At 39.8% G+C, this 18,581-nt stretch overlaps 1 protein-coding gene across 1 annotated transcript in view; it reads right to left on the bottom strand.

Annotated features, from left to right (window-relative positions):
- Positions 1–4,117: 4,117 nt before the first annotated feature.
- Positions 4,118–18,581, bottom strand: part of ENPP6 (ectonucleotide pyrophosphatase/phosphodiesterase 6) — a 38,376-nt gene continuing 23,912 nt past the window's right edge. Inside the window, exons 4-8 of the mRNA XM_063309782.1 lie at positions 17,046–17,187; positions 15,168–15,347; positions 13,485–13,622; positions 6,957–7,080; positions 4,118–4,365 (exon numbers count right to left, since the gene is read on the bottom strand). Of these exons, the coding sequence (XP_063165852.1) occupies positions 4,160–4,365; positions 6,957–7,080; positions 13,485–13,622; positions 15,168–15,347; positions 17,046–17,187 (790 nt within the window). The 3' untranslated portion in view covers positions 4,118–4,159. The remainder of the gene's footprint in view (positions 4,366–6,956; positions 7,081–13,484; positions 13,623–15,167; positions 15,348–17,045; positions 17,188–18,581) is intronic.

Below are 18,581 nucleotides of genomic sequence, written 5' to 3'. Positions count from 1 at the left end.
CCCGTCTTGGGTGGCCCTTCATGGTTTAGCTCATGGCATCACTGAGGTGCTCAAGCTCCAGCACCAGGACAAGGTAACGATCCTTTGCTGAAGAGATATTGGATAAATCTGCCATATTTGCTGGCAATTGAAAGATGTTCCTATTCCTCCACCCACTGTCTTCCATAGCTTCCCAGATTGTACCCCCAGGTCCCATCGCTTACCTCAACCCAGGTACCAGAATGGGCTCTAAATCAAAAGTGGGGTGCAACCACTGCAACTGAGGGCCAGATAAAAAAAACCCAACTGTGTTTAACATACCAATAGTTTAAAATGTACAACATAGCAGCAAAGGGGAGATGGCTAACAAGGAATAGAGAGGTGATGATTATTTATATTTGTCCTGACAAACTCCTCTTCTGAAGAACCTCCTGGAATCAGAAGGTAATCACCCATTTCCAATTAGAAATTACCTCCTAAAATGCAAACAAAAGCTTATGAGGAACAGTTTTCCACAAGGGAAGAAACAGCTTCCCCATCTTAGTTGCTGCAATCCCAGTCACACCCATCATAAAGGCAAAAGTTACTTCATTATTTCAAGTTTCCCCATACCAGGCACGACTGCAGGGAGTGGGGCCAAAAAAGGCAAGATGGTGATCACAAGGATGCACTCAAAGACCCACCTCTTTTTATATGCATTGTGATGAAGATAAAAGGGTCGAGGTTTTGACTGCATGGCCGTAGCCACCAACTTGACTTTTTTTTTTACTCTCTTGAGACCACACAATGCCCCATCCACTGCCAAGTCTCTGCCCACCCCATTGGATCTGGTGGGAGGTGCCTGCTTCGGGTCCTACCAGTTGTGGGATCTAGGAAGGGCACCTTTTCTGTCATGGTGCCAACCTTCTAGAAACCCTTGCACCTAAGGTCAGATTGGCCCCGACCCTGCTGGCCTTCAAGAAAGTGCTGAAAGCTTGGTTGTTTGCCCAGGTATTTTGGTCAGGAAATTAGTGAAGCCTGGGTGTGATTCTGTGGCTTCTACCCTTGACTGCTGTATGATTTAATGGTCTTTTATATTGTGATTTCTGTTTTAAACATTGTTCACCAACCAGAACTACTGTGGCAAGAGAGGCAGCCATATAAATCTAAACAAAGAAATAAATAACAGGGCTATTGGCCTTGATGAAAAATGTAAGGGAGCTAAAAATGACATAGGTGTAGGATGGGGGTGGGTGGGCAGGCAGAATGTTTTCTCTACCGAATGATTTTTCACAATCTTAAGAAATAGGGAAAGCCTGCAGAGCACACCTGCTGGGTTTCTTTCCAAACCCTTCACAAGCAGTGGCCATAGGAGGCACCAGTATTTTCTTCTGTGTAAGGTGGTGTGTAATATGGTGAATTTCCTTCTGGGCATGTGTGTGTGTGCATATGTACATACACTGGAAAGTACAGGGCAGGTACAGGGCTCTAGGATGGAACACAGCAACATTTTTTTCCTGATTTTTTTCCTCTGTAACCCCCAGTCTGATCTGGCCCATTTCTGAACTTGATCTTTGTTTTGCCGGCTTCTCCTCTCATGCCAGATTTGGTCCTGTACTGTTAAGTTTTCAGAGAGGCAGATGGGCAGAGTCCTGACCCTCTTTACATAATTTATTTCCAGCCTTCTGTTAAGCTAAGAAGAACAGAGTCCTGCATATCCTGTTTTACAATATTCACTCTTTCATAGCTCATCAGTATTCTAAATATCAGTGCCCTTCTAAGTTCCCCCTCCCAATCCCACCCAGCCATATTTTAAAAACCGTACATTTATTTACTGTCTGTGCATGTCATGGTATTATAATATAAATTCCTGATTTTTTAAAAAAATCAACACAGATCAATATAAAAGACATAAAAAGATTGACTTGTTCCATAGTCCATCAATCCAAGTAGTTCTTCTTTTGTTTAGGAATACCTCATATTTGGGAGAAAGATACAGCTGTCCTGCTACAAATCTGCAAACATCCATAATCACTCTTCAAATAAGTCTGAAAACTATGCCCCAGAATCATTGTGCTTAGCAGCAATCAATAAAGGGAGTTCTTTTCTATGTGCACTGTTCAAAACAATGCCTCAGTTCAAAACTCTATTCCCAACCATTGTTAAAAGAGTTTTAATAAACATATTAAAGATGATATAAGGTAGAGACAAAGAAATAATCAAATTTTTCATCACAAGAACACAGAAGATTACTGTACTCTGCATATTCTTTCTTCCTCTTTGCGTGTCTTGTAAAATTGAAACTTAACAGTTCAGTCATTTTAATGATGGTTTTGAATGTTTTTTTTTAATGGGAGGGAACAGTGCTCCAAAGAATTCAAACAGCCTGGTCTATTAATATAACATGCAGACCTCTAAACAATAGATCTTTGTTTTCCAACTACTGCAAATGCTTAACAAGAACTAAATTGCCTTTTATATTCAATAGCCAGATAACAAAAGATTGCTTTTATTTTCCTCCCTTCCAATTGATTTGATGGTTCACTTGAGATTTAAAAGCATACATCAATGTACATCAGTTATTATGGAATGCTTCTGTCTGGCTTTTTATATGCATAGGTGTGTGAAGTAAACCACTGCTCCTGCACAGTCGCCCACAAAACATCTTTTCTCAAAGTGGTCCTGGTGTAATGTATGAATGTTTTTTTGTAGCTATAACAGTAATTATATTAATATTAGTTCTACTTTGGATTTTCCTAAAATTGCGACACTATCATACTGGTATCTCATATCCTTAAAACATGTACTTTAGCCTTGCATTGAACTAAGGGAAATAATTCGATGTCTAGATAGCACATTTACTTTGCCTGAATATAAGAAATGTTAGCTACCTGTGCTAGCTGTGGCAATAGGCTAAACAGAAAAGCAATTTAAATAGCATAAATTATATTTCATTTTTAATGGGAAGAGGTTATTATTGGTGTTGTGTTGTTCTTGCTGTTGTTGTTGTTGTTATTATTATTATTATTATTATCATCATCATCATCATCAGCCCAAATCAACTGCAGGTTGAAGGCCTCTTCAGTGAAGATTATGGACCATAATCTACCATGCTGGTCCAGTGTGGATTGGTAATAGACATTTTCTCAGTCTGGGGCTGAGAGAATCACCCCAAAGTAACCCAACTGGCTTCCATGCCTAAGGGAGGACTAGAACCTGGGTCTCCCCACTCCTAGTCCGGCACCTTCACCATTACACCACATTGGTCAATCTCTTCTCTTCTTCCTCCCTCAATCTGAGCTCGGCAACTGGTGACTACATGGGACACACTGAAAGGATCTCAGTATGTTGAATTTACAGAGGGGAGATATAGCACTTTTCATCTATCTGAAGGGTTGTCACAAAGAAAAGGAGTAACTAAAGGAAGCGGGTGCAGGCTAGACACCAGAAGGAATTTCCTGACTGTATGAGCTGTCAGCCATTGGAACAGGCAGCCACATGAAGCACTGAGTTTTCCTTCACTGCAGGTCTTCTTAGAGAGGTTGCCAAGAGGCTCCAGTGGATCCTGCACTATGTACTGCTGATCAGTTACAGGCTGCCACCTTCCATGTATGAATACTAGGAAAAGTCTTGATGGTGCATAAGCTCCACCTGGAGCTTTTAAAATGTCATTTAAGTCCATTTTTCCCATCTCGTGCTCTCCATACAATTGATTCCAACTCCCACCATTTCTGGATGATTAGCCCACAAGATAGGCTGCCAGGGAATTATGGACAGTGTAGAGTAATACATCATGTGGGGTAGCTGACTGTGAAAAGCTGATTTAAATTTAGGTAACGCAAATGCAGAATGCTGCTAGAAACGATGTGATGAGCAAGTGGATCTGTCTGCTTTGAGTTGGTGCATCTTGATTACTGGTTTCAGTCCCCTGGGGATTAATTCTGGAGCTGATGATAGAAGGAGGAAACAATGCTAAGTCTCTTTGGTAATGGACAACGTGTGCCCATTGGAACCAGCTCATACTTGTTTTTGTTTGTTTATAGCCCTTCCAAGCACTTGGCACCAGGATTTTCAGAAATGAATTTATATCATTTTCTCCCAACAGCATTTTCTTAATGCTGCCATTGAAATGGAAATGGGAAAAAAAACCCAACTAGATACACTGACTGACATTGTACTGAGACTGGCGTTACAAGATCTGTTATACAAACAATGCAAACAGAATTAGTCCCAGCACAGAGCTGCTCCATTGGAACAACGAGGCCAAATCAGCATTATCTTTCAACATGCAGGCCACTCTCGACCAGGATCCATTGTTTGGCAGTGGCGGGATTCCGGCAATTTTGCACATAACATTATAAACATCAACTGATCTGATTGGTGCAGCTCTGAAGTTAGACTTGAAATCTGAAACAAGACAAGGAGGCATTTTAGACCAGCAGTATTCACAGAATGCTGCAAGCACATTTATTATTTATTATTAAAAGCATACACGCTGCCTGTCATGCACTGCATCTCCAGGGGTGTGTGTAAAATTAAGAATACATTAGATAATATATGACATATAGTAAGCTAAGAACACATCGAATAAAGTAATAAAATACATCAATAACAATATCACAGTGGTTATAAATAATGCAGGAGTCCCATCATGAAAGTGCCAAAGTTAATAAGCATCTTTTCAGCATGTATGTAGACCAGCCTTTCTCAAGCTTTTGACCCTGGAGGAACCTTTGAAATATTTTTTAGGCCTCAGGGAACCCCTGCACATTCAGGCTCAAATATAGACCAGAAATTTCAAAATGATTGTATTTGTTTCATGTGTAGGCCTGTATATATGCATTAACCATGTTCTTAAACTAAAAATAAAGGATGAAACTTACCACTTTAATGTGAAGTTGCTTGAATTTGAAATAATATTTTAAATACATTGTGATCTCCCAGGGAACCCCTAGTGACCTCTCAAGGAACCCCAGGGTTGCAACAGAACCCTGGTTGAGAAACCCTGATGTAGCTTGTGCCTGTACATGGTTTAATTTGGGGGGTGGGGAGGGGAGGTTTTCCAAAGGATGAATGGTACAGTGAAAAAAATTGTGATCTGTTGAAACCAAGAGAATAGCCAAAGGATAGCACAAGAGTAAGGAATGGTATCTGTAGCGTCGTTGAGCATATCTATTCTAGGAGCGGCACTTAGAATTTATAGTAAAATAACTGAACCTTAAATCTCCCCCATTAGCAAGTCAGCAGCACCTGCATTTATGACAGTGGCCAAATCTCTCCACCAGACGTTTTGCACTACCTGTTCCTTCCAAACATGGAGAAACCAGCCCTACACGGGCATGAATTACAGTAATCAGTAAGTGAGGCTTGCCTTCCCTGAATGAGATTGTACTGCTTCTAAACTTACATGCAGGCAAATTCGCTGTTTCCTGGGCATGAACACCACCCACCTACAGAACCCGTTCAGTTTATTTCCAGATATAACTTAGAATCTACGAGGCTCTCATGACAACAGATGTAAACGAAAAGAGGCAGCTGAGTATCACTAACATATAATATAACACCATCGCTGTGTTATTTAATGTTTGCTTCACTCTGGAACTAAGTAAAATTCTTCAGATAACTGGCAACAACAATAATTCAGTATAGCAACTGCCTCCTTATTTTCATGATAGTCATAAAAACCCTTAACATGCCATTAGCATCCTGTGTATGACACTGATTCTTTCTCTACCAGGTAATCCCAGACAAAAGCAAATGAATATAAATTGGAATTGTGCAGTAGCACAATTTTAGATGTTTCTTGGGGAACGAGAATAGCCGAAGGATAGCACAAGAGTAAGGAATGTTATCTGTAGCGTCGTTCCATGTAAACGAGATGGAATTCCCAGCCCTGATTATTGGATCTTGCTAACGTTGAGCAGATGGGTGAATGTCCAGAATTAATTGTTTAAACAACAACCTATTATTGGATTATGGTCTTGTGTTCTATTATTGTTGTTATCTGCAATCCCCATTCTTGTTTCTTTCAGTAACATCTCTGGCTCTTAGTGTTGGCCTTTCAAAGCTGTTTTTCCTTTTCTCACCAGCATCCTAATCTCATTGGAAGATTCCATGTGAAAACTTGGCTTCCTCCCAGCTATTTTTTGCTCCTTGCTGTGCTGGATCATCCTTGGATAAAATCCAGCTAAGACTTATTTCTATTACTTAACCTGGCTACATGTCTCATATCTCCTTATACGGCAGCATCTGAAATATGACTCACTTTATAGACTTGGTAATAGTAACAACAGATACTCAAGTCAATCAATATTTTGTAAACTTGGTTGTAAATGAAAAGCCACCACAATTGTTCAAGTTATGACAGAATGTCTTTCTCCAGACTTGGTTAAGTTAAAGACAATTGTGCTAATGGATTATGGTGAAAATGGATTTAGGTAGATGGTCAGCCTTGAACACTTTTGTATAACTCTGATTCTAGAAATCAATCTTGTCTGGATTGATGGTAGGGTTAAATAATTTAAAAAGTCAAATTTTGAAAGATACACTTCCCTGTTCTGCCATCTCTAGCAAGTATTACCTGCATTAAAAAAAGACACTTTTTAACAAGAAATTTTAACAAGATGGCTGGCCATCATGCTGGCAAGCAAGGAGAATGTTACTTGGCCAAGCACTTTGAAATGAGACATGGAAGCTGAAAGTGGATCAGTTCTGAAATGACATTCTTTACCTTCCTGGGAAATCTGAATCTGTCGATCAGCTTTTTTTTTTTTTAATCCATTCAATCGAGTCCAATTCTTGGAGACTGCCTGGACAAATCCCTGCAGTTTTCTTGGCAAGGTTTTTTCAGAAGTGGTTTTTTTCAGAAGTGGTGTAGTGGTTTAACCACTACACCAGACTGGCTCTCCATCAGCTATAAAAACCCATATTTGATAGAGATATGGAAGAAAGGAAGGGAGGAAAAGCTTTATGGTCATCATCTTCTTCAGTTGTCCTACCTGGTCCATATGCAAGGAAGATCCCTCTCATATCCATGAGTTCATTATCATAGCCATGCCATCCGTTCTGCCAAGCTTCTCTTTTTCCAGTGCCATTATCCCAAAACGGAAGTGATTCTCTGCTCTTTAGAGTGAGAAAAACAGTTTAATATATATTGTAGGTATAAGATGATGAAATCATTGCAGTACAACCCTCTGTTAACGCAGCAGAAGATCCTCCAGAGCTTATGATACAATCTTGATGTAATAGGAAGGCTTAGTTCATTCAGAATCGTTAGTGCCTCAAAGATGGAAGGTTCTACAAATTCCCTCAGTGGATGACTAGTTGATTAAGTTAATGGAACTGGAACAAATGGCTAAACTGACAGCATTGATAAGAGAAAATACCATAACTAGATTTGTTTCTAATTGGAAGCTGCTTTTGGATTATTTGCTTGTAACTGAAAAAAATGAAGTTTTGATTCTGGGTTTTGATGATTAAATGGTTTGATTTTAGAGAAATAATGTTATTAAATGTTTAATCAATAGTAAGAGATTAACTTTTTATAACATGCTTTTATATCTGTAGTGAAGAAGGTCGGAAGTCATCTATGCTTTATGTCTTCTATCTATTCTTGCTCTGTTTTAGTTCTTCTTTTCTCTTTTTAGTTTTGTATTCTATCTGTTCTGTATTCTGTATTTTGTATTTTAATTATACTCTGCAAAAATTAATAAAGTTTAATGATGATGATGATGATGATGATAATAATAAAGAATCCTTGGTGCCAAATTCTACACTGCTTGAAACCTGGAGATGATTGAAACTTCATAGGCAATTTGATATACCAAACGTTATGATAATCCAGCCTACAATATGGATCATTGCAGACAGCTAACCTGATCAGGAAAGACACAGATGGGAAAAAATATTACTTAATGGTTCTTATTCTGGGTAATGGATTGTAGCCTTAGTTTTAGCTGTACCCAGTGATTTATGTTAACACATTGAGGCAGTAACAAATAAACCACATTATGGCTTAGCACAGTGTATGAATGTGGCTATGTTGATGAGATCTAGCTTAGACAGTTTTAAAAGGAAAATGCATATTCATCATCAAACCTTTATTATAGCCATGAGGCAGCAGTCAGATAAGAAAAAAACAGGTAGAAATGAGAATATATAAGGCAAAATAGAGAAGAAATTAAAAGAATACATATTTATGGATTATACAATGCCCCAAGCCATATTACGGTTTCTCTGGTTTTTGTCTAACCCAGCCAATTCCTATTGATGGAATTAAACACCAAACAAAAGAGAAGTACATTCTGCACAAAAAAAGCAGAATATAATTGCGAAGTAGAGTTTTTAGAATATCTGGTCCAGCTGGTCATTTATAAAGATCATGCTATATAGATTATTTAATAGCAATCTTAAAAATGTCTATCATTTAAAAGAGCAGTGAAAAAAACTATACTCTGGGACAATTAGAGAACAGAGGCTTGGTGGGCAGAGGAGCTCAGATAAATTCTCCAGTGTACAGTTGGCTTAACTTACGAATATTCATATTATGTCCCATCCTTCATTTCTATGTGTGCTTTACTCTATTTTCACATTGCCTATGCTTATTTTTTTTTACTGTGTTTAGGAAATTAGAATGGCCCAAGCTTCTTTGGATTTATATGTCATCAGTAATTTTTTAAGAGATTACAGCATCTCTTTTAGGTGCCTTTGGATTCCATAAGTTAGGTATCCACTCTATTTGGTGGTTCAAGGCTTCAACTTCCCATTTTCTCACACTCTATGAACTGCACCAGGGCCCTTGCTTCACCAACTGTTTCTAAGGTGGTGGTTGTCAGGCAAGTACAACTTTTTCTAGCACAATCAGACCAACCCCACCTAGAAATGGGTCCTATTGAGCCATCCCCCATGATCCAAACATAGAAAGGAGGCCCCTCTGCACTCAACCACCTCAGCTGAATAGCTGAATGCCTCTGGTAACACATCACGGGATCACTATTTATTTATACTTTCCCAAAACATATAGTTTATTCGAACTGCAGCTCCGACAAGGAAAGCCACTGTGCTCTGGGGCGGCATTCTCATTATATACTGACAGATTCAGGCTGAACAGAGAACATTTCATTTCTTGGCTTTGACATACTGTACAACTAACTGAACCAACAGCAGTATCTATTGTTGAAAGGTTTAACTTGAATTATGGCATGCTGGCTCCAGAGAGTTTGCAAATTAGGTAAACCTTGGCAGGCCATAAGATAATGCTAGCAAGGATGACAGACACTGTCTCATCATGTACAAAGCACTGGTGGTTAGCTTCCTGGAACTGAATTCAGCAAAGCAGCCTTGTGAAGAGGGGGCCCTGCACTCAGATGAGGCAGTCCATTCTCTACTTATTCAAAGGACTGCCATGGTTAACAGAGAAAAGGAAACATTTTATTTATCAGCTAGAATTGTTCAGTTATATGATACATATGATGACTATTACTTACAAGGCAATGTCTGGATATTCAGGGGATCCTGCCTATGTTTTACAATGTTTTTGTTTTGTTTTTACTTGTGCTGCTTTTAGTGACTATTACAGTGATAATTTCTTAGTATTTATTTATTTATTTATTTACTACACTGCCCAAGTCCTGATGACACTGGGTGGTTCACAAAGTAAAACACAGAAAAAAAACAATAAAATGATATAACAATATACTGTAACAACAAAGAAACAAACAAACAGAAAATGACAGAACCAGGCAACAATGAAAAACATACACACCCTACTCAGAAGAGGCTTCAACCACCCTCACCAAAAGCCTGGGTGAAGAGCCAGGACTTCAAGGCCTTCTGAAATGCCACTAGGGTGAAAGTCACCCGGATCTCAGACAGAACCTCATTCCAAAGGGCAGGTGCTGCAACAGAGAAGTTGCTTTTCTGGGATCCTGATAGATCCCTTTAATTGAAGGAACCCTGAATCCCAAATCGGCCTGGCAGATACTATGGTCCTTCAAGTAACCAGGCCTTTTTAGGTATCTTGAATTGCACTCAGAAGCAACCTGGCAACCAGTGCAGCTCATGAAGCAGGGGTGTTACATGGGCATAGAAAGGCACACCCATCACTGCCCACACCACTGCATTCTGGACCAGTTAAAATTTCCAGGTGGTCTTCAAGGGCACCCCCTTGTGGAACACATTGCAGTAGTCAGGCTGCAAAGTGACAGGGTGTGACTGATTGTCTGAAGGGCCTCCCAATCTAGGAAAAGGCAGAACTAGTGCACCAGATGAAGCTGTGCAAAGACCTTCCAGCCCACAGCAGCCACCTGCTCATTGAGCAGGAGCTGTAAATTCAGGAAGTCCACCAGACTGCCTCCAACATTTCTGTGTGTCATTGACTTGTGCCTTCCCAATGCCAACTGTATGGAAAAATGCCCACCACCTCGACCTATCTCCAAAAACAATCTGCCAGCTATAAGCCGGTTCCTGAATATGGATTGAATCTCTAGAAAATTGAGTTTTATTCCTGAGTCTGAAGTGAAGCCTGAAGATCACGTGTCCAAAGCATGTATATTTACACTTGTGGATGATCACTTCAAAGAAACAGACAGCCTTTCTTTGTTGATCCAAAAACGATTAATTAATTCTTCCTGCAGTTCATGATATTCTTAGAAACTTAGAAACTGTTTCCAAACCCTTAATTCAAAGTCTTTCTCTTATTTTTTCTCAGTGTCCAGCATTCACAAGCACACATTCCCACTGAAAAAAAACATTGAGGTTTCTGCCCCTACGTAGGGTGGCTTCCCTCGTGCTTGGAGGGCTTTCTTCGCTTCCCCCCCCCTTGTGGATTACCTTTAATTTCAATCTTAGAGAGTGACCCTTCCAGGACCCCTTCTCCCATTGCTTTCAAGGTCATGGAAGCTATCAAGTCCTCCCATTATTTTAAGATTGTAGCACAAAAAGAAGCTGGGAAAAATAAGAAAGATCATCCAAGATCAATTTATTACATTATTAGCTCAAGTTCACCAATACTATAAATTGGACGTCATCATTGACAAGTTGAGCTATTTGTCAGTCACATATCTGTTGGCATCATTCATGGAATTTTCAGCATTGCTCAAAAAGTGAAGGGAATTTCTGCTGTCAGTCAAGGCGGTGTTTGTATGAACTTGGCTGTAGCTGAAATTATGTGAAATTATGGCAGTTACATTCCCCAGAAGAGAGAATTGTGATAGGAAGTAACACTGAAATGATGCACATTATCATTAGCACAACCAAGACAAATGATCCCTTCACTGAGCACTTTTTGGAAACAAGAGACAAATTCACCTCTGACCCTCATACACCCATTTGTCTGAGAATGATCAGAACACTCTGACCAACAAATTCCAGAACATGTTAACACTCTTTACTAAGAACTATTCTATTTCTTTTGTCTCTGTAATAGCTATCCTTTTCCATGGAACAGCCAACTTTGAATGGGACATGTGCCACTAAGAGGGTGGGGAAAACTGCTAAACCAGCCCAGTCAACTGACCCAGAGGGGTCCTAAGAAACTTAACAGTGACTTGTATTTGTGGGGTAGTAACAGCAGTGATCGATCTGGAACTTGAACTTTGTATGTTCAGGATGACATCTAGGCTTGTTTGTTCTCCAGGTGTTTCTTAGCCTCTAATGAATGTTGGCTTTTGACTGTTTTTAGCCATTTTTAGCCATTGGTAATTGAAGAAAAAGAGGCAATGATAGATGGTATATTAAAAAAAATAAAGCAAAAATTTTAGCTCAGATGCTGTGTCTATGCTCAGCTTCTGATTCTAATTTAGAGAGTTCCTCTGGGTCCTACTGCTATCTGAGAATATTTTATTTATAGAACAACCTGAACATATAGAAATTAAATATCTAAGGTTAGAGAACTGGTGAAGGAAATAATACCTTGTTTCATCTGACATCTGTGATTTTATTTGCTTTCTGCTCTGGCATCATTTTGGCCTCAGAACAAACATTTTATAAAAGATTTGCCCAGGTTTTTTTTTAATGTCTGATAAACAGTTTGATGATTCAGCCTGCCTTTAGTAATTTCAGTTATTCTTCTCTTTTTCTACATAGCTATTGATAGTTTTCATGGTATAGTTTTTTATTTGGATGTTGTATGGTGACCTGGAGCAAACATTGAAGACAGCAATTTATAACTTTCCTAAGTAAATATTCCTAAGTAAATAGAAGCGGTGGCGCTGCGGGTTAAACCGCTGAGCTGCTGAGCTTGCCGAATGGAAGGTCAGCGGTTCGAATCCGCGTGACGGGATGAGTTCCTGTTGCTAGTTCCAGCTCCTGCCAACCTAGCAGTTCGAAAACATGCAAATGTGAGTAGGTTAATAGATACCGCTTCAGCGGGCAGGTAATGGCGTTCCATTCAGTCATGCTGGCCACATGACCACGGAAGTGTCTTCAGACAACGCTGGCTCTTCAGCTTTGAAATGGAGGTGAGCACCGCCCCCTAGAGTCGGACACGACTGGACTTAATGTCAAGGGAAACCTTTACCTTTACTAAGTAAATATTCTCTTTCCAACAGTTTCACAATAATGTTATTTCTACTGAGCAATATGCCTAGTAAAAGAGTGGTTTATCATTTGTTAGAATAAATCACTTCTATTTATATTTCATGTAAAGAAACAAAAGAGGATAGAATATACCATTTCTTGGGATGTAAACATCAGGATGAGCAACCATGAGACAAAGAAGCTTCCTAGTTCTTTGCTACTGCCAACTTGGGGTCTTCTGAATGTTTTGCAGCCCAGGTATGGTGTGCCTGAAAGAGACTTTCAGGCAATGGAGTGGAGGGTCTTCTGAAGGAAGGGAGTGTGAGGGGGCCGCCACCAGGGGAATTGGCAGTTGATTACTCCAACAATTGGGAGACCCCATCCAAAATTTGCCTGGGTGCCTAGGGAGCTCAACCTACTCTCCAGACTATGTGGCAGCCATTTTATAAGAGTGCCAATCACCTGCTCTCAGAAGCCCAAATGTGTCCACGGGGGACCTCTACTGTACAGGAACAAATCACCTAGATCCTGTGGTGCAGTTCTAGAAACAATTAAATAGAAAAATAGATGCAATGTGAAAGTTGGTTCACGACTGGTGTCAGTGTGTATTGACATTTCATATTTCAAATAAACAGTTACATAGACAAACAATATTTTATTGATAATAGACACAGGTTCACTATATGATAGGATAGGTCCATCAGTATCTGTGGGGTGTATGTGTATCAGACTGACAAAAGCATTTTTATGTGTGCATTGTGACACTGGATGCACATATGAAAAGGGCAGAACTTATTATGCTTCATAGGCCTGCACACCTTATACCCTCCCCAGTAAAACACAGCCTATCAGTCATGATTGGTGACATTCCAGCTTTTCAGTAAACTTCCCAGATTTAGTAGTAACTTAGTAGTCCAAAACAAATTAGTTTCTGCAGCAGCAGGCAGGTCTGCTAAACTGTTCATGGAGAATCACAGCTTGTAAAGATCAGGTTGTAAGAAGGGACTTACCTCTACAATGAACCATCCTTCCTCAGCTACCAATGTCAAAGGAGAGACAAATTTTCCTTTTTTATAATAAAATCTAGCAGGGATATCCTCTTTCATGTAGACTTTCATATATGGCACCTTTTTCAATTTATTATATATCTGCAAAGGATAAAACAGTGAAATGTCGGTGTACAGAATTATTCCAAGCCAAAGGAGATGATCATACTGAATATCAAACTACTTGTGAAGCATATTTCCCTTTAAACGTTCCTACTTTGGCTTCTTGCCTTCTATTAGGAAAAATTCCTAATTTTTCCTAATAGGAGGCAAGATAGTAAAGAGATTAAATAAGTCAAAAAATCAGAGCGCAGGGAATTTGTCTTTCTTCTGCTCTTCCTTTTGTGGTTTTATACCATCTGAGAACAAAGCCTTCAGTAAGAGTCTGATTTCTCGATGTATTGACACACATTAAAAACAATGACAGATGTTTCAAGTTTGAAATGGATTGTTTAACTTCACTGGAAGTGTTCTGATGCTATTTTGACCCTCCTGGAAATAGTTCAATATCAAAGCTGCCTTGGTTGTATTGAGCTGGGGAACATCTAAAATGGTCCAAACAGCCATTTTAAACTCAGATCAGGATGTCCTAAACTACAAACAAGGGGTCTGCATTGAGCATGTTTTGCATACCACTAGCATTGAGTAAGACTGAGTTATTTTTTATATAGTCAGAACAAAGGTAATTCTTGTTTAACAGAAACCTTGCCTTTTGAAAATTACTGGCCATACTGAGAAGCCTTGAAAGATGGAACCCTTGGTGCCATCTTAGATGTTTGGCAGTCCCAGGAAACTTAGATGAGTTCTTGGAAATTGTTACATTTCCACAAGCTCTTTATATAAGGATGAAGGGAAAAGGGAGATGGGTATACTTTTGTGGCTGACACTTTAGCTTCAAAGCAAGTTAAGGAAGATTTTCTTCTTTTCTTCCAGCCACAGGGTTTTGGAAGAGGGGAGTAGAGTTTCAATAGGAAAGAAAATGAACAGCCTCACTATTTTTCAAGTTTCATAACATACATAGCCATCCTTTGAATTTTTGCAAGAAACCTAGCTTGGAGTAACTTTACAGTCTTTGCTACTTTCATATGACAAACAAACCACAGAACAGTAAACCAATCAGTTAAAAATATACAGCATGTAAAGTGTATTTACCTCTACTCTATGCAACAGTAAACCAATGTAAACCTATAGTAAACATGCCTTCATAATAATTCCAATAGGTTGATGGAAATTCCAAATTCCAGGGGAAATCCATGGAAATGTGTAGTTCTTTGTTTATGCAAGATGATGATATATGCCTTCTTACACTTGCTGAAAAGAACAGAAGACAAGCAAATGGCTGCAGACATCACTGCTGAAAAGCATGGATGTCTTTGAAGATTAGCTAGTCCCAGGGAGATGTGCATGAATCATGTCTTCCTGTGTCTGGCTGTAGTTTGTATACGTGAAACAGAAAAGTTGGAAAATGCAGTGATGAATCTTTCTTTTAAATAAAGGGGGTATTTTTTATTACAGGCAATTTTAATTAGTCATTACTCAATTAATATAGTTTTTGTTTGTTTGGCCCTGCCTTTTTCTGGAGTGTATTAAGCACAACAACCAATAGCCTAAACTGCATTAAGAAAAAGAAAAGGTGGCTGTTCTTGCCTCACTCTTCTTGCCTTTCTCTGGCCACAGGCTTACAACTGGCCCTCGGTCCTTTACTTTTATAACATCACTCATGTTGATGCAGTTTTTCAGTTCAATCAGTTTTTCCATCCAGTAAATATCAGTCATCCCATGATCAGAAAAGAAAATGACATTCAAATCATTCTGCAAATCCTTGTCCTGTCAAGAGAGTTAAGACAATAATTATAGCATGAAAAGGACACCATTTGCTTTCTCTTTTTCAGCTAACAATTTCACTAATAGCTGCACTGCTGCTGTTAGGCGAAAATGCATAGAAGGCCAGCTACATTGACAGCATTCAAAGAGATGATTTCAAAAGCCTGAACAGACTTGACTTGATCTGAAGATTTAAGCTGAAATCAGAGGGATGCCTTGGAAGCACAAGTTATGCTTCCAAAACATGAAGCAAAGTTTTTTCCCAGCCCTACTCAGTTGTCAAAATGCAAAGAGGCAAAGAGAAACTGCCATTTTGTTTGGCAGCTCCTTAAAGTTGTTAGAAGAATTAGTAGAGGACTATGTTTGGATGAAACGGTATTATTTCCTCCAATTAAGCGTTCCCAGGTAACTAGAGATATCGGGCATTAAACTTGTGATTCTGGAAATTGGGGATCTTCATGCAGGGTTTTTTAACATGAAAGAAGTAGCACATGTAAGCAGATAACCTTCAGTCTACTACTTAATTTTGGGGATGTTCCATGTTCCCCTTTTCCAACTTCGTTATTTGGGGTATGGACCCGGTGTACACCTTAAATTTCTAACAAAACATGGATCTCACCACCCTCTGACATCAAGCCTGCCTTTGCATGCACATCACTGAGTTGTATACGTAGTTTGTGGTACTGAAGGAGTATATACACTTTGTGATATCATAATCACTTCACATACGTGAAGGCCCTTCCCAGAGCCAGAATCTCGTGCTTCAATGAAGGAGTGCAACAACCTCATGTGAAGGATCACTCACAAAATTTCAGCAAAAATATTCTGAGAGTGGAATCTAATGGAGATTCACTGGCTTGGGAAACATCCCCAGTCCGGGTATGGCAACCTGGGATGTGCATGTTCATTACCATTCAGAACAGGAGCGTTATCATGGGGGCTTGGATTCAGAGTCCGAAGATGAAGAAGAGCAGCCAGCTCCTGAAGTGGCCTTGGAGGACAAGCAGTCAGCTCTGGGGGCACCAGACGAACAGCCGCCTGAGCAGATGGAGGAGGCGGGGCCGGCCAGCGATCATCAGGGACAGCTGCCACTGCTCAGGGAAGATGAGGGCTCGGAATTGCCCCCCCTCCCAATGGGAGAGCATGGGGAACAGAACAGAGAGCAGAACAGAGGAAGTCAGCGAGGTTCCTCGCAAGGAAGCAGCCTCGCCTCCTAAATGAGCCACACAGGGGCTGCTTCTGCTGAAGGAGAGCTACGAGCCCAAGACGGCTGTTGGAAATGACTGTTCGTTAATTCCAACTTTCTGCACCTTGCCTCGGACTCTGAGCCCGGACCGGCTGACAGCCTCCCCAACGCCTTGGACTCTGGGACTGCCTGAGCGTTCTTGCGCCTGCCCCCTGGACTTTGAACTCTTTCCGTAGGCAAGTTGCTGGCCTTGCGAGAACTTGGTTGCCTTTACATGCATGTGTTTGCACACTGCTTTTGTTGCTGCTTGTTATAAGTAAAAGTTTGCAGCTGCCTCTTGTGTATTTGCGTGTGCCTGGCCAGAGACAGGACACGAATCGATACATACATACATGTATAGTTGAGTAACCTATGAAGCAATCTTTACTGAATAGTTGCAAATATGTAACAAAAATATGGAACAGAGTAAAATAAACATCTTTAAAAGGATATAGTAGCTTCCAAGTGACAGGAACCTTGATAAGCTTAGACATCCTGAGCAATACATTATCCACTGCTTTTACAGCATTCTTCCTCTGACGAGATGAAGGGCCGAAATGATGACCTTCTACATCAATGCGTTCATAGTAAATGGCTGCCATATCTGCTGCACCGTTGCTGTAATAGGAACATCACCACCAAAGCATTAAGTGTAACATAAACTTACTTCTAGAGGGCCTTTCCAATCTGATGCGCAGACAGATTTTTTCCTGCTACCTTGGCCATGTTTTCTAACAGACCTCTTGTTCTGTTAATTCTTCTTATTTTATTTGCTGTCTAAAATAAGCCTAGATGGACGACCCAGCCCTAATCACACCGCTCCTTCCCCACTTCCTCATTGGTTAATTGGCATTGTTATTTCTGTGTGTCATTCTTTTAAATCAGGTGTGAGGAATCTGTTGTCCTACAGAAGTGATTGAACTGCCAGCATTCCTCTCTTTGGGCCTGCTGGAGGAGGTGGCCAAGAGGTATAATTTAAGCATTTTTGGAAGGTCAGAGTTTTCTCACCACTACTCTAACCTTCTTATAGATTTTTCAAAGAAACTTGATAGTGTAGGTACATTTACGTGAGGCCTTGCTTAGACTCTTTTCTGATGTTCAGATAAATCTAGCTCTGGGGAAGGAAGACCCTGCTTCATGAGGCTACCCCCACTCCCCATCTTGCAGACCTAAACACACTGTTGTGGCATTTCTTGAATATTTAAAATAAGTTCTTGTCAAGCCAGATATGGAAAGTTACAGGATATTCATGATTGGGTCTCTAATCATGGATATCATTTACTTTATAAAAGTAGTCCAGGGAATGGAGAAGGTGACCCATATGACTGAAACTTTTTCCTTTGCATCAATTTCTTCATCTGTATTTCTTCACCATTCCTCCTTTCCTATTTGGTTCATGGACGAAAGCATGCAAGACAAATATACATATGCAAACTTCAGAAAATGGTACAGGGCAGATTTTGTTTTAACTTCAGTGTATTGCCTCGGTACATGATATAAAAGGTTAAAAGGACACCTGGAAATGGAGGATGGTTTCTCCATGTCTCCTCCAATCAACCCTTTCTTTCAAGTAACTGTATGAAGATAAGTCCTGTCTGATTATGTCTCTAACTAAACTCCAAAAATAAAACAATAGTACCAGAAAATGCTATTATTCTATAGAAGTGTTTCTCAACCTCAGTCCATGTGTGGACTTCAATTCCCAGCATGGTGGCTAGGGAATTCTGGGAATTGAAGTCCACATGTCTTAAAGTGGCTGAGGTTGAGAAACACTATTCTATGGGTACCAAAGTTATATATAAGGAAGTGTTTCAAGAAATAAATGTTAACAGTACAGTACTGTGCTTACAGAAAACATAACTATTGCAGACTGAGCTGCCTTTTCTTAAAAGTACTAAATAAAGCAACATAGGTTAATTGTCCTTTGGCACTTTTTACAATGGCATTGAGGAACATTTCTCTGCAAGTACAAGGCAACAAGTTAGCAATATTGTGCAGCATTTGTGATTCAT

Source organism: Candoia aspera, chromosome 8, assembly GCF_035149785.1.
Source record: "Candoia aspera isolate rCanAsp1 chromosome 8, rCanAsp1.hap2, whole genome shotgun sequence".
NCBI lineage: Eukaryota > Metazoa > Chordata > Lepidosauria > Squamata > Boidae > Candoia > Candoia aspera.
This window is presented reverse-complemented; position numbering and strand designations above follow the sequence as displayed.